The following is a 27793-nucleotide window of genomic DNA, read 5'->3' on the forward strand; positions in this document are numbered from 1 at the left end:
TGTGAACCCGGGAGGCGGAGCTTGCAGTGAGCCGAGATAGCGCCACTGCACTCTGGCCTGGGCAAAAGAGCAAGACTCTGTCTCAAAAACAAAAACAAAAAAAACAAACAAAGACCAGAAAGTGGCCGGGCACAGTGGCTCACACCTGTAATCCCAGCACTTTGGGAGGCTGAGGCAGGTCGATCACGAGGTCAGGAGTTTAAGACCAGCCTGACCAGCATGGTGAAACCCCGTCTCTCCTAAAAATACAAAAATTAGCTGGGCGTGGTGGCACATGCCTGTAATCCCAGCTACTCAGGAGGCTGAGGCAGGAGAATCGCTTGAACCCAGGCGGCAGAGGTTGCAGTGAGCTGAGATCGCACCACTGCACTCTAGCCTTGGTGACGGAGGGAGACTCCGTTTCAAAAAAAAAAAAAAAAAACCAGAAAGCTTAGCTCCTAATGCGAGAGCCGGAACACAGAGAGAGGAACAGCCACAAGCCCTGAGTGGGGCCCACGCTGTGCAGCAGCCCTAGGGTGGGTGCGTAGTTCTGCCCATGGGCAGCCTGGATGTCAGGGCTAAGCAGGTGGACAGTGGGAGTGACCCAAGGCTGGGTTTGGCAAGGCTGTAAAGGGAGAAGCATATGGGAGTTGACCACAGAGGGGTGAGGGAAGGAAGAGACGCTAAGAATGAGGGGGAGGTGTGAGAAGGGCAGCAAGAGAGACATTGAAAGAGTTAGTCAAGATACAAGTAGGAGGAAAGGAGAGAGAGAGAAAAGGACTGGGGGCTGTGGCCAGAGGGTGCAACCATGGTGTCTGAGACTGCAAAGATGGCCAGCGTGCATAACACAGGGTCCCAGGTGTCTGCTGTAGTAAGTTTTTGAAGGCAGCTGGAGAGAGGGGTTGTCTTGGAGAAGGCGAGGCAGACTGGTGCAAGATAAGCTGTCCTGAGAAATGGGAGAGAAGCTAGGCCAGAGAGGAAGCCTGTGGACAAGTGCCCATGGTCTCCGTATTCACAGCAAGAGGAAAAGGACAGCGAGGGATTGCTACATTTGTGGCCCCTCCCAGAGTTGGGCAGGGCCTCTGAGAGGTCACGGGGCAAGGTTTAGCTCAGGACCGTCCTCACTGTACCCAGGTGGTTTTCCGTGGTTTGAGATCACTGTCAAGGGGCCCAATTTCCTCAAAGTTTCCAAATCCAGTGCTGGAACCGCCTGGACCGCCCTGTGGAAGAGAGAAGAAACAAACAAAAATTTTAGTCAAATCTTAGTCTTTACAATGAATGACCACATTTGCTATAGACGGTTTATGAGTTAGTGATGGCTGGGTCAATTTGCACAAAAGACAATTTCTCCAGTGAACCAGGGACTTCCACAGTAGCAAAGCTCCCCTAGTAACTGCTGAGGTTTTTCTCTTTGAAAGGAGCAGAGCTGAGCTAAGAGGTCCTCAATGGAATGTTCCTGACTCCTGATTTTTTCTTTTCTTTTCAGACAGGGTCTAACTTTGTCACCCAGGTTGGAGTGCAGTGGTGCAATCTCGGCTCACCACAGCTTCTACCTCTGGGGTTCAAGTGATCCTCCCGTCTCAGCCCCCTCAAGTAGCTGGAACCATAGGCGCACACCACCATGCCCAGCCTGGCTAATTTTTGTATTTTTTGTAGAGGTGAGGTTTCCCCATGTTGCCCAGGCTGGTCTCGAACTCCTGGGCTCAAGCAATCCTCCCGCCTCAGCCTCCCAAAGTGCTGGGATTACAGGTGTGAGCCATCACACCCAGCTGCCTCCTGATTTTCTGAGCTGGAGCCTTGGCCTGCCGTAGGCCTTGCTGACCTGAAGGAGCTCTAACAGGACTAGACACTGGGCCTTCTGACTCTTCCTCCATCACCCCCTCCCCAGGAGATGGGAGACTCTTCAGAGTCCCTGTGGACTGATAAGGGACCCAGACTTAGAAGCAGTTTGATCAAGCAGATTCTGTGGATATAATGCAGCAGATTCTAAACTCCCAGGGCAGGGAGAGTTTGATACTGTGAGCATCCATGGGAGAGGAAAGGCAGGATTCTGAACCGCAGCTCAGGGTTGGGGGCAGTTCTATGGGCTCTGAGGGCTTCAGAGAGAAAAGAAACTAAGAGGCAAATAGGACAGGTTGGGTGGGCTTTCTAATTGAGCCAAGAGGAGGCCCTTTGGGAGGTGGTCAGGGGAAAAGATGGTCAGTGCTTTTTCTGGACAAATCCAGGGGCCAATTGAGGTGGGGAGTCTATGAGGAGGGCCCTGTCAGCTGAGGTGAGGGAAAGGGCTGAGGACCTAGAATAAAAGGATATGGCCTCTCTGTGCACTAGCAGGATGGGTAGGAAAGGGAGATATGAAAAGACGAAATGGGGACCGGGCACGGTGGCTCACGCCTGTAATCCCAGCACTTTGGGAAGCCGAGGCAGGCAGATCACTTGAAGTCAGGAGTTCGAGAGGAGTTCGAGTCCTGCCTGGCCAACACGGTGAAACCTTGTGTCTACTAAGAACAGAAAATTAGCTGGGTGTGGTGGCGTGCGCCTGTAGTCTCAGCTACTCAGGGGGCTGAGGCACGAGAATCACTTGAGCCCAAAAAGTGGAGGTTGCAGTGAGCCGAGACTGCGCCACTGCACTCCAGCCTGGGTGACAGAGTGAGACCTCATCTCAAAAAAGAAAAAGAAAAAAAAAGATGAAAGGGAATACCTTGGGAAAAACAGAAGCCAGGGCAATTTGTGTAGGGAAATCTAAAGAAAAAAAAAAAAAGACAAGATAGAGTCAGGGCTAAAGGGCAACTAGCAACAGCAAGAGGGCCCCAAAAGGGAAAGACTTTATAACACTAATGTTTTGAACCTGGACCAACCTAACTCTGATAAAATTGGAAGGCTATACATCCCCCTGATCACATGCCCTTTGTATCTTAAGATTTCCTAAGCAGTAAAAAGTTCACAAACCAGATGAAGATGTTAACTGCAGTCCTATTAAAAATAACAGAAGTAAGGGTGCAACTCAAATGTCCCCCAGTAGGGGAACAGGTTAGGCAACCATAGCACAACTACAGCATGGAATGCTACACTGCCACTTAGAATCATGAACTATGAAAAACGATGTGGCAACATTGAAAAATATTTATAATGCAATATGCAATAAATTAAAGCCAGGGATCTACCCTCCAATGAAAGCTGGGTTCCTTTTTCCTCATGGACTTATTAGGATGAGGTAGGATCAAAGCAAAAGGAGAAAAGCTGGAAATCCTAGGGGTTGGGTCTTTGTGGGAGAAATCTCAGTTCACCTCTGCTTCTGGTAAGCCCTCCCTCTCCTCTCTCCTCAGCCCCCTCTCCTCAAAAGGCAATGAGATGCTGGCTGGAGGAAGCCTCTGTTCTACATGAATATATCCCGTTGTAAAACCTCTTTTTTGTCTAGAACTTTGGGATAGGGTGCTAGCGTGGCCCAGGGCTATCCAGAAACTCTGAGACACAGTCAGTGTGTCAGTGGACCAAGTGAAAGGCTTCGAAGACTTGAAAGTGTCCCTAACATAGTTTGCTAACCAACACGTCCTCAGTAGGCTGCTGAAATAGATCTCCTTTTCATCTAAATTAGTTATTTCTTCTGTAAGCATAATCTTTTTTCTTCTCTTTTGGGCCTCTAGGTAATTGAAGAGCAATTTATTCTCTTCAGTTGATAAACTTCAAATAGCATCTCAGCTCGTCGGGCGCAGTGGCTCACGCCTGTAATCCCAGCACTTTGAGGGGCCGAGGTGGGCGGATTACCTGAGGTCGGGAGTTTGAGACCAGCCTGGCCAACATGGTGAAACCCTGTCTCTACTAAAAATACAAAAAAAAAAACTTAGCCAGGCGTGGTGGCACATGCCAGTAATCCCAGCTACTCGGGTGGCTGAGGCAGGAGAATTGCTTGAGCCCAGGAGGCGGAGGTTGCAGTGAGCCGAGATCATGCCACTGCACTCCAGCCTGGCTGACAGAGCAAGACTCCGTCTCAAAAAAAAAAAAAAAAAAAAAAAAAAAAATAGCATCTCAGCTCAAAGGGTTAACCCAACCAAAGGTCACAAACCCAATAGCCTCCAGGAGCCCGGCAGAGGCTGTGGAGCAGAGCATATCAGAGGGCGGCAGAGGGGCCCCTTCCTCCAGCAGCTCCCACCCTCTAGGAAAAGGGGCCACCACCACGCAGCTTTGGGGACAGTGAGTTCAGGCCCCCAAACTGCTATATCTCGTGATTTTTGGAAAGAGGAAGCAAATGTCCTAATTTTAAAATGTTAACAACTAATTTAACAATCTCACTCTGCTGTCAACAAAAAGGACAGCTTGTAACTTCTGAAATTCAGTGTTTGTTTCAAACTGTTTTCCTAACAGCCCAAAATGTATCCCTGGGACAAAGGAGAAGCCTCAGCCTCAGCACTTGTGCTTTTGTCTGCTTTGTCTCCCCTTTTTAAGCTTTCATTTGGAGGTTAAAAAAAAAAGAAAAGTTCTGCTGATGAACAAAAAGTTTGAAAACCACCAAAATCTCCCAGATTAGACAGCCAAGGCCCAGAGAAGGAAGTATCTTGCCATGGCTCTAAGTGGCAGGTAGGCACTGAAAACCCGGGGCCCCTGACGGCAGGCCTGAGCTTGTCCATGGCCTGGATCTCCCTGCCAATTGTGCCATACCTTTGTCTCCAGACACCGGAGGTGAACAGGGCTCCCAGGGCTGACACACAAGGGTTCTTTTTCTGCATCATTATCATATCCGCACCTGGGGCTGAGCCACAGCTCTAGCCCTCACAGGTGGCACAAGTGATAATTCCAAAAGAGAAAGGCCCCTCCCTGAAAACTGCTCATTTTCACTCTATCTCACCAGAAAGTCTGCATCGACCATCCTGGGAGGCAAAACCCAGGTGGTGGGAGGCTGCTTATAAATACCAGCATTGTTGGAAGACGTCCCAGTAGCATCCTATGGAGGTGAGCACCAGGGTCCCTATTTACTGATGAGGGGCCCAGGGTTCCAGCTGGGCCATGCCCACATTTTCCAGAGGCAAGACCATGTTCCTTAATTCCTCCCTGGTGAGTGGTCTTCCAGGTGGGGGTGGGCCATCTCTGGACAGATATTTCAGAAATGCCAGAAAAGAGCCTCTGCCTGTCCCTACAAATCTTTCAACCAGCTCCCTGCCTTCCATCCTACAAGCAGAGCCCAAGGTTAAAATGCAAACACACTCAGGGAAAGGGGAAGGGCGCAACAGTCACACGAAGGTGCAAAAGGCTGGTAGCAGTCCCTTCAAAAGATCAGCTTTTCTGGGGGTAAGAAGTTAGGGTTCAGGAAAGGATTGTGGGGAGAGGAAGGGAGGGTCAGGCTACCTCAGGTCTTTCTTTGGAATCTTCCATAACACTCTCTTTTCTTTTCTTTTTTTTTTTTTTTTTTTTTTTGAGATAGGGTCTTGCTCTGTTGCCCAGGCTGGAGCCCAGTGGCATGATCTCAGCTCACTGCTACCTCCACCTCCCGGGTCCAGGCAATTCTCATGCCTCAACCACCTGAGTAGCTGGGATTATAGGTATGTGCTACGACGCCTGGATAATTTTTGTATTAAGTATTTTTAGTAGAGACAGCATTTCACTATGTCAGCCAGCCTGGTCTTGAACTCCTGGCCTCAAATGATCCACCCGCCTCGGCCTCCCAAAGTGCTGGGATTACAGGCATGAGCCACTGTGCCCAGCCTCAAAACACTTTCTATCACTATGTAATCAAATGTATCATCAGGAGTTTTCAGTGAGCCTTCTTGCAACCGTCTGGAAATATAAAAAGACTCTGGCAAAAGGCTAGAACCCCCTCGCCCTCTGATTTAGCCTCCTTGGCTATACCATTGCCTCAGCCTAACTCAGAAGCACGCCGAACCCCCAGGCCACACTCCTGGACCAAATCGGCCCTTCACTGCTGAGACATGAGCCCAAAAAGCAAGCAAAGAGCCACATAGGGGAGACTTGGCCTCGACCTCAGGCCAGGCTGGGAAGCTACTTTACCTGAAGCCACATGACCAGGGGCAGTTCTGAGAAGTTCTTGCAGGAGTTGGTGGCATAATAGAGCCACCAGAACATGTAGGCATCCTTGCGGACGGTCACATAATCCCATACTTCCTTGCCTTCCTCTGTGGGCCAGTCAATGACAGCTCCTGAAACAGAAGCTCAATTTCACTTTCCAGAAGAGTGCCTAATGTACAGGTAAATTCCAAGCCTGGTAGAGACAGCATGCTAGGCTAGAGAGGATTTGTTTTATAGTTTGGTAATTTATCCACCCCAATACATTGCAGGAATAAGGAAAAAACCTCAGCTATGAAAAAAGAAACCAAACTTAATAGCGGCATAGGAGGCCAGGGGCTTTCACTTTTTCCTCTACACCTTTCTGTAATGTTTGGATTTTTAACAATAAATATGAAACACTTTTTTTTTTTTTTTTTTTTTTGAGATGGAGTCTCGCTCTTGTTGCCCAGGCTGGAATGCAACGGTGCAATCTCAGCTCACCGTAACCTCCGCCTTCCAGGTTCAAGCGATTCTCCTGCCTCAGCCTTCCGAGTAGCTGGGATTACAGGCATGCGCCACCACGCCTGGCTAATTTTGTATTTCTAGTAGAGATGGGGTTTCTCCACATTGGTCAGGCTGGTCTTGCACTCCTGACCTCAAGTTATCTGCCCGCCTAGGCCTACCAAAGTGCTGGGATTACAGGAAATACTTTTATAATTCTGTAAAAACAAGAGAGATTTATATTTTGAGTAAAAAAGTAAAAATCTCAGAATACAATATACTGGTTTTTATATCATATTTAATACATGAATAAGACGCCAGGCTTGGTGGCTCACTCTTGTAATCCCAACACTTTGGAAGGCCAAGACAGGCTGATAGTTTGTGCATAGGAGTTCGAAACCAGTCTAAGCAACATAGCAACACCCCATCTCTACAAAAAATGCAAAAATTAGCTGGGCATTGTGGCATACGCCTGTGGCCCCAGCTACTCGGGAGACAGAGGTAGGAGAATCGCTTGAGCCCAGTAGGTTGAGGCTGCAGTGAGCTGTGATCATACCAGTGCGCTCCAGACACTAGGTGACAGAGGGAGACCCTATCTCAAAAAAACACAAAACCAACCAACCAACCAAACAAAAAACATGAGTAAAGAGGCATCACAAATTAGTGGGGCTGAGAATATTCAATATACAGTAATGGAGCAACAATTACCTTTTTTGGAGAAAAAAAGAGAAATTTAGGTCCTCTCAACACTATAAACAAAATAAGTTCCATGAGGATCAAGTAATTAAATTTTAAACTTTAAACATTAAAAATAATACAAAAATATAGTTAAATATATTTCTGATGTCTGGATGAGGAAAGAATCTAAGCAAACCCCAGAGAATGTACAAAAGAAATAATGACGGAGGTGAGAACAGAACCTTGTTATATTTCAGAACCTTGTTATATTTCTATACAACAAAATTTCTGTACATCAAAAATAAAAAGGCAAACAGCAAAGAAAGAGCTACAACAAATATGAAAAAGGGCAATTTTCCTAACTCATGTAGCTGATTTTTTTAAACTGAACGATATATATCTGTGTATGTGTGTTTAATATACGTATCCTATAATCCCCTAACTCCAATTTTCCTTACTTAACTTTTCTAGCATCCACAAAATATGTTTTAGAAAAGAGTAGGCTAAATACATTTTCTTTGTCACTTTTTGCTAACGTAACAATTTCCAAGTTATAGTATCTTTTTTTTTTTTTCCCTCAAAAACCACTCTGGGAAAAAAAAAGTAGGGGGGCTGATGTTAAAAGATGATGGGAGGGATCCCCTCGGTGACTGGAGTTTTCTGCCTTCTACTCCCTCCCTTCTCAAATTTCAAGCCCCATTGGTCAGTAAAAGAACACTGGTCCCAACAGCCAAAGAGACAGACGTAGAGCGGAAGACAATGAGACAACGTCTTGTAAATAAGAAAGAGCCAGGGTGGTGGCCTGTGTCTGCAGTCACGGCTACTTGGGATGCTGAAGTAGGAAGATCACTTGAGTCAGGCAGTTCCAGACCAGCCTGGGCAACAACATAGTGAGACCCTGACTCAAAACAAAACAACAATGGAGATTAAGAAAACCAGAAAGTGTCCTGAGGAGCAAAACAGATGACTAAAACATTACAGACTTAGCTATAAGGTTCTATATACAAGTAACACAGGATTATATTGTCCTTGACAATAACAGATAAGGCTGGGCTCCCCTTGAGAATGACAGATAAGGCGCAGGTCCCTTTTGACCTAACCCCAGGCACTTCTCCCTTGCCTGGCAGTGACTAGTGGTAAAATTGGCAAAGCTACTTATTTTACAAAATCTCCCAGACACTCACCAAAGGGCCAGATGATCCCCATTTTAGAAAAGGAAAACAAAACCGTTCAACAACTTGCCTAAGGTCACAAGGCAAGCTTGTGGCCAGTTCCAATTCTCAGTTCTTGCTTCAGACTAGGAGAAGTTTTGCTGAATGAAGAGTGAAAATCAATTTGCAAGTCATCCTATTAAACACAAATCTGTTTTTTGCCAAAAAAGATCGCTGTGGGGGAAGATGTTATCTTGTTTGTTTTGATCAAGAGAAGAAAGGGCCTTATCTCAATGAAATGTCCCATTCGTGGTAGGATTTAAGGGTACTTTTGACCGCAGATTTCAGCTTAAAATAAAAATACCTTATATCCTCATTTAGCAGCCAATCGCGGCCTTTGAATCGGGGAAACGTCATTGACCAGCAGTTTCCCCAAATCATACATTTCTGCACACAGCTTCTATCTAGGCGTAGGAGAGAACGGAAGCACTCAGACCACCCAGAGCCAGAAAAGGATAAAAAAAAGCACTTTGAATTTTTTAAGGAAAAAAAAAAAGAGTGAGATTCAAAAGCAATATAATTACACAAGGTAAGAACCGGGGAAAAGAGACGTGTTTTCAAAAGCACAAACCCAGTAACAAACTCTCACGCCTGGAGAAAAAAGAGGCACGGCAGCTGGTGCGCCTCTTGCTTGAACCTACCTGCGCTCAGGCCCAGCAGCAGCGGCAACAGCAGCAACCACCGCGGGACGGGAGAGCGCCGCAGTGCCAGCTCCATGACGAGTACCGCACGGCAGCATCAGCAACAGGCTGGACCCGGCGCCCCATCACGTGACGGAGGCGTACAGGGCGGGGCCGGGCGGGGCCGGGCCGGGCGAGTCGGGTCGGGGGCGGGGCCTGAATGGGCCGGGGGCGGGGCCTGAATGGGCCGGGGGCGGGGCCTGAATGGGCCGGGGGCGGGGCCTGAATGGGCCGGGGGCGGGGCCTGGGCGGACCCTGCAGCTTGTTGAGAACCGCACGCCCTCTGCCCGGCAAGCCCACCAGGACCCCTGCAAATGCGCAGGGGCCGTTCTGTCCGCCTGGCCAGGTTCTCTGTCATTTTAGGGAGAGTATTTCAGAAAGGAGACATTTGATGCAGATGTTGGATTTAGGTTGTGTGACCGGATCGAAATACTAAAGGGGAATAACCACCGCCCTTTCTACCCCTCCCATCTCTTCCTTCCCTCAGCAAAAGAACTGACGTTTTCCAACACTGCTACATCTGTGAAAAGTCAGATTAAGCCAGCTGGTCGTTGCAAACAGCGGGGTTTCATTTTCAGATATGTATTTTTTAAATTATTTTTCTGTTAAAATTATGTATGTTATAAACGTTTTGGAAATATGAACAAAAAAGTTATACATAACTATTGTTGGCATTTTTCCCATAGTCTTTTACGTCATTTTTAAAACATTAATAAAGATTTTTATTTCTTTTTTTTCTTTTTTGATAATTTGTCATTAGTATTACTCTGTTACGTTATCTTCACAGCAGTCATTTTAAAGAGAGAATCGAGGGTTTGGGGACGGGAAAGGAAGAAAAAGTGGATGACAGAGATGTTTTCCTCTGTGTGTGTGTGTGTGTGTGTGTGTGTGTGTGTGTGTGTCTGTCTGTGTGTCTTTCTGTCTGTCTGAAGGTCATTTTTACGTTATAGGGTACTGAATAACTCACCTCACAGCTAGGAGACAAGCTACAGCAGGGGCTGTAGGAGAGGCTACTTCTAAATACTGTTTCAAAAGTACATGTAACAAAAAGCAAAAAACAAAACAAAGTACATGTGGCCACTTCTCTTTTCCTGCTCCTTTCTCCCTCCCCTCGCCCTTGACCCCCATAAATGGAAGTGCTTTTTACTCTGCAGCCATTGTCTGGACAGAGCCTTGACCCTGCCCTGCCTGTGAGGTGCCCCTGTGCTGAAAGCTGTGGCAGAGAAAAATATGCCGCTGGGTTCTGTCATGCTTTAAGCATGGGATGGTCCCGAATGCATAAAATCCATAATGCCTGGGCAACATATTGAGACCCCCTCTCTACAAAAAATAACAAAAATTAGCTGATGTGGTGACACGCGCCTGCTGTCCGAGCTACTCAGAAGGCTGAGGTGGGAGGATCACTTGAGCCCAGGAGTTCCAGGCTGCAGTGAGCAGGTGTTCCATGCCATTTGGGAGATACATAAAAGTACATGCTTAGTTAAAAATAAATAACTATGTAGCAAACTTTTCCTGTCTGAAGCTTCCAAGTTGGTGTGTATCACTAGGGCTTGAAATACACTTACCCTTCCAATGCAGTCAGAATTTTAGGGTTTCAATTTTTTTGCCACAAAAATAACACTACAGCCCGGGTGCAAGGTGGCTCACACCTGCAATCCCAGCACTTTGGGACGTCGAGGTGGGCAGATTACTTGAGGTCGGGGGTTTGAGACCAGCCTGGCCAACATAGTGAAACCCCGTTTCTATAAAAATACAAAATTTAGCTGGGCGTGGTGGCACTTGCTTGTGGTCTTAACTACTCGGGAGGCTGAGGCATGAGAATCGCTTGAACCCAGGAGGTGGAGGTTGCAGTGAGCCGAGATGGTGCCACTGCACTCCAACCTGGGTGACAGAGTAAGACCCCATCTCACACATGCACAAAAAAATTGTGCATTTTATAATATGTTAATATGACTTCAAAAGGAAAAAATATAAATAAAATGTCACCTCTAGTTAATGATATTCATATTAAAGTGTTTAGGGGAAGGTATACCAATGTATACAATTTTCTTTGAAATGTATCCAGATGCTGGTGCAGTGACCCATGCCTGTAATCCAGCTCTTTGGGAAACCAAGGTGGGATGATTGATTGAGCCTAGAAGTTTGAGACCAGCCTGGACAATATAGTGAGACCATGTCTCTTAAAAAAAAATCATATCCAGAATATAAGATGGATTGATGGATAGGACAGAAAGAAGTTTGGATACATGGATAAATACATGATAAAGCAAGTATTACAGTAACATTTTCTTTCATTACAGTTTATAATCACAGGAACAAAATAAACAAAAACCACATGTAGAAACCAGATTAAAGCTTGTTATCCTTACAAGCAGTGGCGAAATTCCAATCTTCAGGGTTGGAGTGGTCTTTGCTTAAGAAAAATACCTCCTTGGTTCATTGAAGTTAGGAGTTGGGAGCTGATGTCATAGTAGCTGCAGCCAAGGCAACAAAAGATAATTGCCAAACTGTGCGACCCAGGAGAAATTTTGTTTTGCTCCTAGGAGAGGAAAGAAGAGAGAAAGATGAAAAGAAGTGAAGGCTATATAGAGAGAAAGATTAGCCAAAGAGAGTTGAGGCTGGAAGAAGAGCCAGTAGAAATTTCTCCGATGAGGAGTGGCTATGTAATCCCCCAATGGGTTCTTTTTGCCTGCTGCCCAGATAGAGCCAGCCAATTTATGAAGGCAGGGGAAATGCAATGGGGAAACAGTTTAATTCGTGCAGAGCTGGCTGAAAGGAAGACTGGAGTTTTATAATTAGTCAAATCAGTCTCTGAGGAGTAGTTTCAAAGATAGTTAAGGGGTAGGAGCAGGGGTGGCTAGGCAATGGGTGCTTGCTGCTGACTGGTTGGGTTGGAGATGAAATCACAGGGGTTGAAGCTGTCTTGTTGCACTGATTTGCTTCCAGGTGGGGCCGCAGGAGCAGTTGGTAGGTCCAGGTGGAACCAGGTGTCAGACATGCAAAAAAACCTGAAAAGATATCTCAAAAGGCCAATCTTAGGTTCTACAATAGTGATAGTGTCTGCAGGAGTAATTGGAGAAGTTGCATATTTTGTGACCTCAGGAATAATGGCTGGCAATCCTTAGCAGAATTCAGCCTCCTCTATTTTCTTAGCCTGGTGGTCATTTAGCGTAAAGTTTGGGGAAGGGCCATTATCATTTAACCTATAACCTAAATGCCTCCCAAAGTTAGCTTGGCCCAGAAGTCCAGGAACAATTAAAGGCAGCTTGAAGGCTAAAGGCAAGATGCCAGTTGGTGAGATCAGATCTCTCCCACTGACATAATGTTCTCACTGATACAATTTATGCAAAGGCTATCAGCTACAGAACATTTTTTAAAAGTTATGCTTGTGGTTCAATTTGAAGTGGATTGCATTTCTACAATGTAAACCTGTCCTCTTGAGGCAGCTAAAAACTCTAATAGGACTGGGCCAGGCGCAGTGGCTCACACCTGTAATCCCAGCACTTTGGGAGGCCAAGGAGGGTGGATTGCCTCAGCTCAGGAGTTCCAGACCAGCCTGGGCAACATGGTGAAACTAAATTAGCCGGGTGTGGTGGCGTGTGCCTGTATTCCCAGCTACTCGGGAGGCTAAGGCAGGAGAATTGCTTAAACCCGGGAGGCAGAGGTTGCAGTGAGCCGAGATGGTGCCACTGCACTCCAGCCTGGGTGACAGAGTGAGACTCTGTCTCAAAAAAAAAAAAATATATATATATATATATATATAAATATATATAAAATATGGCTATAAGGGAGGCAATAGGACTGGAAGAAAGATACTGGGTACTGAACCTCAAAACTGTTTTTAAAATTATATGTTTATTCTGAGAAAGGTTTGGGAGGCTAATGGAAATTGGTTGGGAGCTCCTAAAGGCCCATCCATGGAATTCTTGGTGCAGATGCTTGTGGTAAACCTTGGCGTTATGTGACTATCTTCTCATGTGTCTTCACATCATCTTCCCTTTGAGCGTATTAGTCTCGTGCACTTGTGTCAGGCAACCTAACCAGAGTGACTCCATCTTGAATAAAGGCCAGAAAAAGCCAAATCTGCTGGGTTATATTCCCAGGGGGTTGGGCCCTCTTGGTTACAAGATGTTTATGGTTGAGGGAACTAGTTAATAATGCTAACTAACAGCCCTTTCCCAAAACAAACCCCCTTCTTGGCTGGAGACTAGACTGCCTTTGCAGGACTAACAAATTAGCCACAAGATTAGAAATTATGGTTTAGGAGTAATGCGGCTGGAGGCTGCAAGATTCTGAGCCTTCCCAAATTGCTCCTGGGGATAACATCACTATAGTTAAACCTAAGATCAGTGCTTTAGATATTCAGCAGACCCTGCACTGGATGGATCAGCTGGCATCACCCAGATCGATAAACTGGCTCATCTGTTCTGGTGGCCCCCACCCAGGAACTGACTCAGCACAAGAGGACAGCTTAGATTCCCTATGAGTTCATCTTCAACCTGACCAATCAGCACTCCCGATTCACTGGCACTCCACCAACCAAATTATCCTTAAAAACTCTGGTCCTTGAATGCACAGGGAGACTGATTTGAGTAATAATAAAACTCCTGTCTCCTGCGCAGCCAGCTCTGCATGAATTACTCTTTCTGTATTGCAATTCAACTGTCTTGATAAATCGGTTCTGTCTAGGCAGTGGGCAAGGTGAACCTGTTGGGCAGTTACAGCAGGGGCCACCACGTTCAGCCCCAAAATTCTTTTATTTTAATTTCCATCCATAAAACTCTACTTGATGTAGGTGCAAACATTCTTAATAAAACATTAGCAAATAGAATTCAGCATTTCATAAAAAGAATTAATTCACCATAACCAAATAGAATTTATTGTAAGGAAACATAGATAGTTCATTATTTGAAAAACAATCAAAATGATCAACCTCATTAAAAGGAAAAAGAAGAAAATCATATAATCATATAAATCAATGCAGAAAAGAATACTTGACAAAATTTAACATCACAAGTTTAACACACAGTTTTTAAATTTATTATTTAAAAAATTCAGAAAATGGGAATTGAAGGGACCTTCCTCAACTTGATAAGGAGCACTTACAGGCAAGCTACTGTGGCTCACTCCAGTAATTCTAGTGTTCTCGGACAAAACTGAGGGTTGGGCTGCTATTTCTTGTGCCCCAATAATGAGATGCAGATGAATTAGGGAGAGAGTTTTTATTTCTGTAACCAGTTACAGGGGGAAGGCCTGGAAGTTATTGCCGGACCAACTCCAAATTACAACATTTTCCAGAGCTTACATACCTTCTAAGCTATATGTCTACGTGTAAGTGTGCATTCATCTAAAGACATAAGTGATTAACTACTTTTAATCTATAATTAAGGTCTGAGTCCTGAAGATCTTTCTCCAGAGCAACAGTAAATTTACTTAATCTAAATGGGTCCAGGTGCTGGGGTGGTTACCCTTATCTTGTCTCCTGCTAAATCATGGAGGTTTAGGGAGTTCCTTCAGACCTCCAATAAACTTGTTTGTGGAGGCCTGGAAAGCTTCTTCAGACTCACGATAAAACTTGTTTAATCCTAAATGGGTCCTGTTAAGAATTCCTTCATTATTTTGTCATGCTTTAAGGCCCAGGAAAGGCCTACGCAAAACTCTTGGTGGGCTTTTGTTCCATCCCAGCCTTGTATAAGGGCCACTGGCTTTTAATATTTAACGTAACCACTCAGTCAATACTGAAACAGTTGTTACAGAAGCCTGCTTTAGTGAGAGCCGCCTGCCACAATCTCCACTGTCAATTTGCACATGATATCTATCATGCTTGTATATTTATTTATCACGAGAATTGCAGGGAGATGGGGTATCATAACCTTTCTGGCTACTTCCTGCTGAGAGAGGGTCGTCGTTATGGAGTAGAAGAGGTCGATTTGTTCTTGGTAGCACTCTCTGCTTCAGGGCTTAGAGGCAACGCCTGTTGAAACATAATAGTATGCAACAGCGACACATGTAAATACTTTGCAACAGCATAATAGTATGCAACAGCAACATATAAATAGGTTGCTGCTGTTTTCTTCTGAAATTTAAGTTGTTTAGTCTTCAGTTCACAGGGCTTTAAGTAAGCACAGCTTAAGTTTCAGTGATTTCCAGTTGAAAGAATGGGGAAAAAGGAAACGAAAGAGGAAAAAATTGAAAACATTATTTTGGAGACCTGTAGCCAGAAAAATTAGAATTTAATCCAAACTGTAGAAAGTAATAAAAACTGAAAAACATCAGGCAAGACTAGAATTTAACAATAGGTGTACTATAGTTTTTGAAACGTAACTTTTCTGTCTCCAGTTTCCCATTTTTACTAGAGACAAATCATGATAGGACCAATTTGCTTTATTATACTTGGCCAGATTATTTGTTTGTTTGTTTGAGACAGAGTCTCAGTCTGTCACCATGCTGTAGTGCAGTGGCGCAATCTTGGCTCACTGCAACCTCCACCTCCCAGGTTCAAGCAATTCTCATGCCTCAGCCTCCCGAGTAGCTGGGATTTCAGGCACGTACCACCACACCCAGCTAATTTTTGTATTTTTAGTATAGATGGGGTTTCACCATGTTGGGCAGGATGGTCTTGATCTCTTGACCTCGTGATCTGCCCACCTCGGCCTCCCAAAGTGCTGAGATTACTGGCATGAGCCACTATGCCCGGCCGGCCAGATTATTTGCATAAACTGCAGCAAGAATAACTATTTTTCACATAGACCTTTTAAACTGGCTTTGATGGAACTTTGTTCCACAGCAGGAATCTCAGATAAGACTTTAAAGCCAAGCCCAGTCATGGATTTGTCCCATCAAATACCTATGTGTTGGGTGAATTTCTCTCCTCTTGAGGTTCCAAGACAACCTGGGGTTCCATTGGCTCCGTAAGTCAAGTTTGATTTCTTAAAGGAAAGCACACCATTCCAGTCAAAGCCTTGGTAAAATAACCAGTTTTTCCAATTGTGTCCTGTTACAAAAGAAAACAAATTCTTAACTGCACTTATCCAAATAACTATATTGCCATAGATCAAGAATACTTAGAAATAGTTTTCAAATTCTGGAGAAAATCAGCTAGAGAGAAACAAATATGCTCAAATTTTGTTCATGGGAGTATACTAAATTGTTAAAAGCTGTCAATAGCTCAAAAGAAAAGTTTCCTTGACTCTGAAAAACAAAACAAAGAATTAGCAATATTTTAAGCAAAAAGTCAAAAGATCACTTCAGACTCCTATTAGTTCAGTTAATGCAGTTAATTCCTGTCCTTCTTGATATTAATGAGCAGTTTAGCTCCTCAAGAGTCCTGAGGCCTGGCGTGGTGGCTCATGCCTGTAATCCCAGTACTTTGGGAGGCCGAGGTGGGCAGATTGCCTGAGGTCAGGAGTTTGAGACCAGCCTGGCTACCATAGTGAAACCCCATCTCAACTAAAAATACAAAAAAATCACCAGGCGTGGTGGTGCACGCCTGTAGTCCCAGCTACTCGGGAGGCTGATGCAGGAGAATTGCTTGAACCTGGAGGTGGAGGTTGCAGTGAGCTGAGATCACACCACTGTACTCCAGCCTGGGCAACAGAGCAAGACTCTGTCTCAAGAAAAAAAAAGAAAAAGTCCTGAACATTTTTCCTCAGTTCTAATGTCACAATCTCCAAAGTTATCAGAAACCTGCATTCAAGAGCACCTGTTAGAGCTTTATAGCTAATTATAAAACCACCTTCTAAAGAGGACCAAAAGAGGAGAACAATTGTTTATGGATGACAAAAAGTTTTAGGGTAGCCATAGTTAAAGATACAATTGACAAGGAAATCTGTTACCTCTGTGGTACACAATAACTTAACATAACAATTATAATTATTATTGATAATGTATGCTAAGATATATTAGAATTATAGGAGTCTCCCATAACTTTGGAACACATACCAATAACACATTCATACAAATATAGCCCAAAGAAAGCCAAACACCATTTCATATTTGACAATTCTTCCTGCATAATTTTTATACCAAACAAGCCAATTACACCTTTACGTTAGTGTACTATTAATGTTAAACCCAATTCTTAGTAAAACCTTATAGACATGTTTACCCAATTTTAATATTTGACCATAAGGTAATATTTTTATAGACCTTTTATAACCCTTTACTAAAAATACAAAAAATTAGCTGGGTGTGGTGGCAGGCACCTGCAGTCTCAGCTGCTTGGGAGGCTGAGGCAGGAGAATGGCGTGAACCCAGGAGGTGGAGCTTGCACCGAGCCAAGATTGCACCACTGCACTCCAGCCTGGGCACAGAGCGAGACTGTGTCTCAAAAAAAACAAAAAACAAAAAACCCTTCACAATTTTTGTTAAAGAGCAGGTTAGTGCTCTAAGAGAAACCCAGTGTGCTTTTATTTTAATGCTCAATTTACAAAAACACTGGATGATACAGCTTTAACTTTAGCCAATATGTTTACACAAAGAATTTCCTTTACAATCAACCTTCCACAACTTGCTTAAACCTTCATTTTTATTTTGTTCAACTTAAAACAATCCTTTAACCTTTAAATTTAGGCAAAAATCCACATTCTCACCCCTCGTTATAATCTTTTTACCAAAAGTATATTTTACTTTCCTTACACTGCTTGCATGTAAACTGTTTCTTTAACAGTCTTAAATACATGTTACGCTCTTAACTCTTGGCAAACTTTACTTTTGTGAAAACCTTGCTAAGTTTGGGATCTTAATTATCTATTAAGTGTGGAGCCTAGAACCTAGACAGAAGTGCAGGTAAGTCTGACTTATTCCAGCAGCTAACTCCATGTGTCCTAGGCCTTACCTAGCTGTAAAGCAGGCAAGTTTTACAGCTAAGAGTCATAGAGGCAATTTTTTAAATAAAGTATTTAGGAGGCCTAATCACATTTAAATTGTACAACACTTCTTGTGTAAATTCCCTTTCATAAATTCTTTCATGACTTACACAGGCAATCTCTGACATGCCTCAACTTGCTGACTTGTCCTAAATAGCCCTTTCTTTAAACAACCAGTTCAGTTATTTTACTTTAGGGCAAGAATTTACCATACAAGATCCTTTCTTATATAAATTCTCTTTTCTTTAATACCTTGTTTTATATATAACCTTTAAATAAGTTTCGAATTAGACAAAAACTAGTTACCCTTTACAAAGGACACAATTTTTAGAATGTTTTCCTACCATATATATAGATATATAGATATATAGATATGTATTTTTTTTTTTTTTTTTGAGACAGAGTCTCACTCTGTTGCCCATACTGGAGTGCAGTGGTGTGATCTCTGCTCACTACAAGCTCTGCCTCCCGGGTTCACATCATTCTCCTGCCTAAGCCTCCCGAGTAGTTCCTACAATATATTTTTATTGGAAAATACCCAAATAATAAAATCTCAGTGTTTAATATAACTTTAGATTCTAAATTATGACAAGTTTGTTTATGAATATTTATCCCGTTACATTTATCTAATTATTTATTTTAATCATTTACCTAAATTATTCATGAAAATTGTGATAGTCTTCATTTAAAGTTATGAAACTGCCATTGCAAAATTATAACTGAGCACGAACATGGCACATGTATACATATGTAACTAACCTGCATGTTGTGCACATGTACCCTAAAACTTAAAGTATAATAAAAAAAATTATAACTGAGACAGTGAAAATGATCTGACCTAACTGACTCCATCTTGCTTCTAACCTCCAAGCTATTCTTGTTCATTAACTTAGTTTATAGTTCAGCTTCGAAACAAAGATGATAACAGTCCTTTTGCAGAACAAACTTCCTTCATGTCTGTGGACTAGACTGCCTAACACAAGATTAGAAGTTTGGGTATTTAACTAAATAATTCAAGATGTAGCTCCTTCATTAAACCAATATTAATGTTTCATTTATTAAAAATTACACAAGCAAAGATCATTCTGTATTGGGCTGACTCATACTTTTGTAGCCTCTATGCCAAATTTTGACACCTTCTAGTATTTAGCAGAGATAAGTATGAGATTACTTGATCAATAAATACAAACAAAAATGTACACTGGCAACTCCTAAGGCATTTCTAATATTACTTTACCAATAATTTTTAAAGCTAGCTTATTTATTAAAGATGTTACTTAAGTCACATAAACTTGAAAAAGCATTTGACTAGTCTTTCCTTTGTTCTGTTAAAGCATTTAAGCGCTTTTATTTTTCTTTGAGCCAATTAATTAGAACTCCTTTATATATTTTCAGTAGTGAAACATGGTGTACACAAGACACAAATATATAGATGTATTAGGCATGCCAACAGAAGCACATTTTACAGATTCATAAGACCTCCTTTTTCCTCTTTTAACTGGATCTTTGAGTTCTGGACACAGCCCATACCTAGTCTTGGGTTTTCAAAAAGGAGACTTATTATGAGGCTAGACCATGTGACCAGCTTTTACCGTGCACTTAAAAAATATTTTTTCAAACAAAGACATTTCTAAGTGTCTAAATTATACTTTTTCTTAAAAACTCTAGAGTAGGCTGCATGCGGCGGCTCATGCTTATAATCCCAGCACTTTGGAAGGCCCAGATGGGTGGATCACGAGGTCAGGAGATCAAGACCATCCTGGCCAACACGGTGAAACCCTGTCTCTACTAAAAAGTACAAAAAATGTGGCGGCTGCTTGTAGTCCCAGCTGCTTGGAAGGCTGAAGCAGGAGAATGATGTGAACCCAGGAGGAGGATTTTGCAGTGAGCCGAGATTGCGCCACTGCACTCCAGCCTGGATGACAGAGCAAGATTCTCCATCAAAAAAAAAAAAAAAAGAAAAAAAAGGAAAAAACCCTACAGTAGCTTCTGTTGCAATAGCTATTAATGAAGAAAACAGAATTCAGTCAACTGAGAAGAAAAATCTTTGCTCAAAAAGACAAGGTCCTAGGAGAGAAATAAACAAACATAAAAACAAAAACATGAAGGCCTTTTATTTTTATTTATTTATTTTTTTGAGACAAAGTCTCACACTGTTGCCTGGGCTGGAGTGCAGTGGCAAGATCTCGGCTCACTGCAACCTCTGCCTCCCAGGTTCAAGCGATTCTCCTGCCTCAGCCTCCTGAGTAGCTGGGATTACAGGTGCCTGCCACCACACCCAGCTAATTTTTTTGTATTTTTAGTAGAGATGGGGTTTCACCATGTTGGCCAGGCTGGTCTCAAACTCCTGACCTCGTGATTTGCCCGCCTCGGCCTCCCAAAGTGCTGGGATTACAGGCATGAGCTGCCATGCCCAGCCCATGAAGGCCTTTTAAATACAATATGCACATATACATATATACATCTTGAATGCTAGCTTTTAATTAAGCTGACTTTTAGCCATTGAGCTCGTAAAAAAAATTTTTCCTTCCCAGAGGCCTCTCAGCAGCAATGGACCCAATACCTCCCATTTTCATGTTTATATGATATCAAAGGGAATAAGACAGATACACAAATAAGTGGAGATGTATTTTGGGCAACACAAGGGGGAGTGCACTCAGGCAAAACAGACTCAAAACCAACTCAAAAGCTGGTCAACCAAAATTCAAAGCAGGTGTATGCATGAGCCCTTTTGCTTCCCTTGGCAGTACCGGACAAATGGCTTAACAAGTCGAGACAGGAAAACAATAGGCTCACAATTAACTCACCCTTTGAGTGCGTCCACTCCTGATCTCCATTCTTCCCCAGTAGTGAAAGAGATGTGCAATTTTGTGCATGTAACAGCCTTCAAGAGGGTCCTTGGGAAATCTCATCGGCAGCTGCTGGGATCCTCCTGAAGATTGCCTCCTTGCAAGCTGCTAGCCGTTGAACACAGCACCATCCCGTCTCTCCTGGCTGGCTTGCCAAATTTTGTTCCCAGACCAGAGTGAGGGTCGGGCTGCTATTTCTCACGGCCCAATAACAAGATCCAGATGAACTGGGGAGAAAGAAAGGTTTTATTTCTGCAACTGATTACAGGGAGAAGGCCTGGAAATTATCACCAGACCAACTCCAAATTACAAAGTTTTCCAGAGCTTATATACCTTCTAAGCTATATGTCTGCATGTTAAGTGTGCATTCATCTAAAGACATAAGTGATTAACTACTTTTAATCTATAATTAAGGTCTGAATCCTGAAGACCTTCCTCTGGAGCCTCAGTAAATTTACTTAATCTAAATGGGTCTAGGTGCTGGGGTGATTACCCTTCTCTTTGTCTCCTGCTAAATCATGGAGGTTTGGGGAGTTCTTTTAAGGGAGGAAACCACCCCCCATACTGTCTTACGCCCAATTTCTGCCTCCAAAGTAAGAAAAAGTAAAAACTAAAAGGCAGAAATGAAATCCACAGGCAAATAGCCCAGAGCCATGCCCTGGGTCTGGTTAAAGATTGACCCCCGACCTAACCGGTTATGTTATCTATAGAGTCCAGACATTGTATGGAAAAGCATTGTGAAAAATCACTGTCCTGTTCTGTTCCATTCTGATTACCGGTGCATGCAGCCCCCAGTCACGTACCTCCTGCTTGCTCAATCAATCACAACCCTCTCATGCGGATGCCCTTAAAGTTGTAAGCCCTTAAAAGGGACAGGAATTGCTCACTCAGGGTACTCGGTTTTTGGAGACGTGAGTCTTGCCAAAGCTCCCGGCCAAATAAAGTCCTTCCTTCTTTAACTCGGTGTCTGAGGGGTTTTGTCTGCGGCTTGTCCTGCTACATTTCTTGGTTCCCTGACTGGGAAGCGAGGTGATTAACAGACAGTCGAGGCAGTCCCTTAGGTGGCTTAGGCCTGCCCTGTGGAGCATCCCCGCGGGGGACTCCAGCCAGCTTGAGTGACGCAGATCCTGAGAGCGGTCCCTGGTAGGCAATTGCCCCGGTGGAACGCCTCATCAGAGCAGTGCATGGCAGGCCCCTGTGGAGGATCAACGCAGTGGCTGAACACCGGGAAGGAACTGGCACTTGGAGTCTGGACATCTGAAACTTGGTAAGTCTGGTCTTTGGAACTTGCCCACTCCATTTGAGTGGAAACATGGCCTGATCACCCATGGCGTGCCGGTACCGGCACTTTGGTTTTTATTTTTCACTTAACTTGGATTGCTTGATACTTTGGTTTTGGTTTTGACCTGGTGTGGATTTCCGGATACTCTGATTTTGGTTTTGATTCTGGTTTGGTGTAAACTGTAAAAGTGTGTGTGTGCCCTTTTTACCCATTCTTTGTTTTGTGGTGTGCGTGTGATGTGAGCGTGGTGTTTTATCTCTAAGAAGCATGGGTCAGGCACAAAGTAAGCCCACCCCACTGGGAACTATGTTGAAAAACTTCAAGAAAGAATTTAAGGGAGATTATGGTATTACTATGACACCAGGAAAACTGAGAACTTTATGTGTAATAGACTGGCCAGCATTAGAAGTGAGTTGGCCCTCAGAAGGAATCCTGGACAGGTCCCTTATTTCAAAGGTATGGTACAAGGTAACCTGTAAGCCAGGACACCCAGACCAGTTCCTGTACATAGACACTGGGTTACAACTGGTTTTAGACACCCCCCCCAGTGGTTGAGAGAACAGCAGCGTAAGTGGCTGGCACAGGCAAGGAAAGACCATCAGAGAGAGAAAGAAGAAGAGACAGAGAGACAAAGAGGGAGTCAAGGAAAGAGAGAGACAGAGAGAGAGAGGCAGAGAGAGAGAAAGAGATAGGCAAAAGGAAAGTCAAAGAGAAAAAGAGACAGAAAATCAAAGAGAGAAAGAAAGAAAGAGAGATATACAAGTAGTTAAGAAAAAAACAGTGTACCATATTCTGTTAAAAGCCAAGGTAAATTTAAAACTTATAATTGATAATTAAAGGTATTCTCTGTAACCCTATAACACTCCAATACCACTTTGTTGTCAGTATAAACAAGGGTGTATCCCGAAAGCACTGAGGCCTTCCTATCAAAAATCCTTAACCTAGTAACCCATGGATGGCCCAAATGCATTCAATCTGTAGCGGCAACTGCTTTGCTAACAGAAGAAATTTAAAAAATAACTTTTAGAGGAAACCTCATTGTGAGCACACCTCACCAGTTCAGAAGTATCCTAACCGGGGGGGGAAGAAGATGATTTAACATTAACCACTGAAAATTCCCTTAACCCAGCAGGTTTCCTAGATCATACAAAGGGTCAGCCAAACCTAGGAGGAACTCCCTTCAGGACTGGACGATAGATGGTTCCTCCCGGGTAATCAAAGATAAAAAACAAGCCATCTATACCAATTCTAAGTTAATTTGGACTAAACAATGTTAATAGCAAAGGATAATTGAAATCCCAAACTTACAAGGTTTTCAACAAAAATAAAGTTTGCTAAAAGTTAAAAGTGTAACATGTACTATAGTAACTTCTAATCTTGTGGCCTTAGACAGTCTAGTCCACAGACATAAAAGAAGTTCGCTTTGGAAAAGAATGGTTATCATCCTAGAAAAAAAAAGGAAAAAGGGGGGGGCAGAATTTATATAAAAAGGAATGTTATATGGAAAATTCTTGTCCTGAAATAAATTAACTAGTTGTTTAAAGAAAGGGATGTTTGCAGTAAGTCAGAAAGTTGAGGCATGTCGAAGAATTGTCTGTTAAAGTCATGAAAAAAATGTGTGTTAGAAAAATAAATTTATGCAAGAAATGTTGTGTAATTTAAAAGTAATTAGGCCTCCTGAATGTAAAACTATTGAAGAAAGTTTATATGCAAGGTGTATAAGAAAAGTAAAATATACCTTTGGTAAAACGATTATAAGGAGGCATAAGAATGTGGTTTTTAACTTACATTAAAAGGTTAAAAAAATTGTTTTGAAGGTTTAAGCAAGTTTTGAAATATTAATTGTAAAGAAAATTCTGTGTGTAAACATATTGGCTAAAGTTAAAGGCGTATCATCCAGTTTTCCTGTGAACTGAACATTAAAATAAAAACACAATGGGTTTTTCTTAAAGCACTAACCTGCTCTTTAACAAAAATTATAAAAGGTTAAAAAAGTCTATAAAAATCTTACCTTATGATCAGACATTAAAAATTAAATAAATACATCTACAAAGTTTTATTAAAACTAAGTTTAACATTAATAACATACTAATATAAAGGTGAAATCTAGCTTATCTGGTATAAACATACAGGAAGTGTTGTCAAATATAAAAAGGTGTTTGGCTTTCTTTGGTCTAAAAACTAATAAAAATAGGTGCTAAAGGAAATTTCTCAGTAAGAAGGCACCAAGGACTATAAAGTCCACTGCTGATGTCCCCACATTTAAAACAAAAGGTCAATTTCTTAAAAATTATATACTTATTTTATCTTCCACTTTCCTTTCCCTCAAAACTAAAAGTCTTTTAACACATGTACCACTCCTAGAATTTCCAGTAAACCAGCACCAGCCTGAAGATCATGTTCTCATCAAAGGGTGGAAAGAACGAAAACTCAAGCTAGCCTAGGAAGGACCCTACCTTGTGCTGTTAACCTCCGAGACTGCTGTTCGTACAGTGAAAAAGGGATGGACTCATCACACCCGAGTCAAGAAAGTGCCACCCCCTGCAGAGTCGTGGGCCATAGTCCCAGGGGAAAACCCTACCAAACTAAAACTAAGAAAAATTTAACTCCTTCATCTATTCTATTAATCTTTCTTCTTTCCTTGCTCTATTTCTGACCATCTAGTTATTAATATAAACAAGTCAATTTCACCTCAAACTATTGCATTTAATGCTTGCCTTGGTATACCCTGTGGGGACTTTCCAAGTCAAAGACAGCTCTCTACTTCAGAAAAGTACCTCTGTCCCTCCTGACTCTCCTCAGACTGGGCATTAGTAAATTGGGACCACTTAATCCAGGGAGATTTTGATAAAGACCCCAGTGTCAACCAGGAGTCTTGCCCCTCGATGTAGAGCTTTTATGCCATAGTTGGTCCAACGTTCTGTGGACCACTAAAGAGCAAGGATAGACTGCCCCAACTGGGTTTTGTAATTTCCTAAAATCATACATTCATTTTACTAGAGGATCATAGAAAGACTTAGAACAAACTTTGGCAATTAAGCAGCATACCAAGATGCAAATGCCTGGTTGGAATGGATCAACTATTCCATCCGCACATTAAACAAAAGTAATTGTTATGCTTGTGCACATGGCAGGCCAGAGGCCCAGATTGTCCCCTTTCCACTAAGGTGGTCCTCCAGTCAACCAGGCATGGGCTGCATGGCAGCTCTTTTCCAGGATTCTACAGCCTGGAGTAATAAGTCGTGCCAAGCTCTCTCTGCTATATCCCAAAGTCTGACACCCTGTGGGTCAGCCCCGGAGGGTGTTGGGAGACGGAGTTGGGAACTCCGTCTCCCAACACTAAGTTCACTTTGTGTCTCTCACGACAGGGAGGAAACTTAGCGTTCCTTGGAGACCTGAAGGGATGCAGTAAGCTTAAGAATTTTCAAGAGCCCTTTTTCATCCCCGAGCAAATATGTGGCGGTATTGTGGTGGACCTTTACTGGGCACTCTGCTGAATAACTGGAGTGGCACTTGTACTTTAGTGCAATTGGCTATCCCTATCACCCTGGCATTTCATCAACCAGAGGGAGGAAAAATAAGACATTATAAAGCGAGAGAAGCCCCTTACGGGTCTTTTGACTCTCATGTCTATTTAGACGCAATTGGAGTCCCACAGGGAATACCAGATCAATTTAAAGCCCAAAATCAAATAATTACAGGATTTGAGTCAATATTTTGGGTGGGTGACAGTTAATAAAAATGTAGATTGGATAAACTACATCTATTACAACCAACAGCAATGAGTTTTTCATGAGTTAAAAGAAAAACTCATGTTGGCCCCAGCCCTGGGGCTACCTGACCTGACAAAACCTTGTACACTGTATGTGTTAGAGAAAAAAAAAAAAAGGTGGTTGGAGTTTTGACCCAGACTGTGGGGCCCTGGCCGAGGCCAGTAGCCTACCTCTCCAAACAGCTAGATGGAGTTTCTAAGGGTTGGCCCCTGTGCCTAAGAGCCTTAGCAGCAACAACCCTGCTAACAGAAGAGGCAGATAAGCTCACTCTTGGGCAAAACCTAAACTTAAAGGCCGCCCATGCTGTGGTGACTTTAATGAATACATCATTGGCTAACAAATGCTAGATTAACCAAGTACCAAAGCTTGCTATGTGAAAATCCCTGCATAACCATTGAAATTTGCAACACCCTAAACCCCGCCACCTTGCTCCCGGTATCAGAGAGCCCAGCTGAACGTAACTGTGTAGAAATATTGGACTCAGTTTATTCTAGCAGGCCCAACCTCCGAGACCATCCTTGAACATCAGTAGACCGTGAGCAGTACGTGGACGGGAGCAGCTTCGCCAACCCCTGCAAAATGACTTTGAAGAAGACGACAAGCCCTGCTCCAGTCACACCCGGAAGCTGACTGGTCCACGCACGGCCAAAGCATGAGAAAACTCATCGCAGGACTCATTTTCCTTAAAATTTGGACTTGTATAGTAAGGACTTCAACTGACCTTTCTCAGACTGAGGACTGTTCCCAGTGTATACATCAAGTCAATGAGGTAGGAGAAAAAGTTGCTACAGTCCTATTATTTTATGGTTATTATAAGTGTACCGGGACTGTAAAAAGAACTTGTTTGTGTAATGCTATTCTATACAAGGTATGTAGCCCAGGAAATGACCAACCTGATGTGTGTTATGACCCATCTGAGCCTCCCATGACCACAGTTTTTAAAATAAGATTAAAGACTGAGGACTGGTTGGGGCTCATAAATGATACGAGTAAAGTGTCAGCCAAAACAGAAGAAAATGGGATGCCCAAACAAGTCGCCTTGAAATTTGATGCCTGTGATGTCATTAATAGTAATGAGTTAGAAATAGGATGTGGTTCTCTTAATTAGGAAAGACGCTATATGGCAGAAAATAAGTACATTTGTCATGAATTAGGACTGTGTGGAAATAAATGTAGATAATGGTCTTGTGTCGTTCAGGCTACTTGGATAAAAAATAAAAAGAATCCTGTCCACCTTCAGAAAGGGAAAAGTGGCCCTTCCTATACCAGTGGTCAGGTACAGGACTCTTAGAACTAGCAATACCCTTAGAAGTAGTAATAACCAACCCCCTTGATCCTTGCTGGAAAAAAGGGGAGCGTGTAACCCTAGAAATCGATGGGGCTGGACTGGATCCTCAAGTGAATATCGTGGTTTGAGGAGAAGTTTATAAACTCTCTCCTGAGCCAGTATTTCAAACCTTCTATGATGAACTGAGTGTGCCAGTACCAGAAATTTCAGGAAAAACAATAAATTTGTTTTTGCAGTTAGCCGAGCATATAGCCCAGTCTTTCAATGTCACCTCATGTTATGTATGTGGAGGAAATGTAATGGGAGATCAATGGCCATGGGAAGCCTGAGAATTAGTACCTACAGACCCAGTTCCTGATAAATTCCTGGCTCAAAAGAATCACCCTGATAACTGCTGGGTCCTAAAAGCCTCAATCATTAGACAATACTGTATAGCAAGAGTAGGGAAGGACTTCACGCTTCCTGTGGGAAGACTCAGCTGCCTTGGGCAAAAACTGTATAACAGTACTACAAAAATAGCCACCTAGTGGAGTTCAAACCACACTAAGTAAAATCCATTTAGTAAATTCCCAAAGTTGCAAACCGTGTGGACCCACCCGGAGTCCCACCGGGACTAGACAGCCCCCACTGGATTATACTGGATATGTGCGCATAGAACTTACGCCAAATTACCCGACCGGTGGGCAGGTAG

General features: G+C 43.1%; 1 protein-coding gene across 2 annotated transcripts in view; it reads right to left on the reverse strand.

Moving 5' to 3' along the window:
- SCPEP1 (serine carboxypeptidase 1) overlaps nt 1-9183 on the reverse strand; it is a 29125-nt gene extending 19942 nt beyond the window's left edge. The window contains exons 1-3 of one of the 2 annotated variants that reach the window (XM_002827340.4): nt 9005-9183; nt 5977-6125; nt 1110-1199 (exon numbers count right to left, since the gene is read on the reverse strand). In XM_002827340.4, the coding sequence (XP_002827386.1) occupies nt 1110-1199; nt 5977-6125; nt 9005-9080 (315 nt within the window). In that variant the 5' untranslated portion in view covers nt 9081-9183. The remainder of the gene's footprint in view (nt 1-1109; nt 1200-5976; nt 6126-9004) is intronic. The other variant, XM_009251584.4, reaches the window with a different exon arrangement.
- Between the last annotated feature and the right edge of the window lie 18610 nt (nt 9184-27793).

This window comes from Pongo abelii, chromosome 19, assembly GCF_028885655.2.
Source record: "Pongo abelii isolate AG06213 chromosome 19, NHGRI_mPonAbe1-v2.0_pri, whole genome shotgun sequence".
Lineage (NCBI taxonomy): Eukaryota > Metazoa > Chordata > Mammalia > Primates > Hominidae > Pongo > Pongo abelii.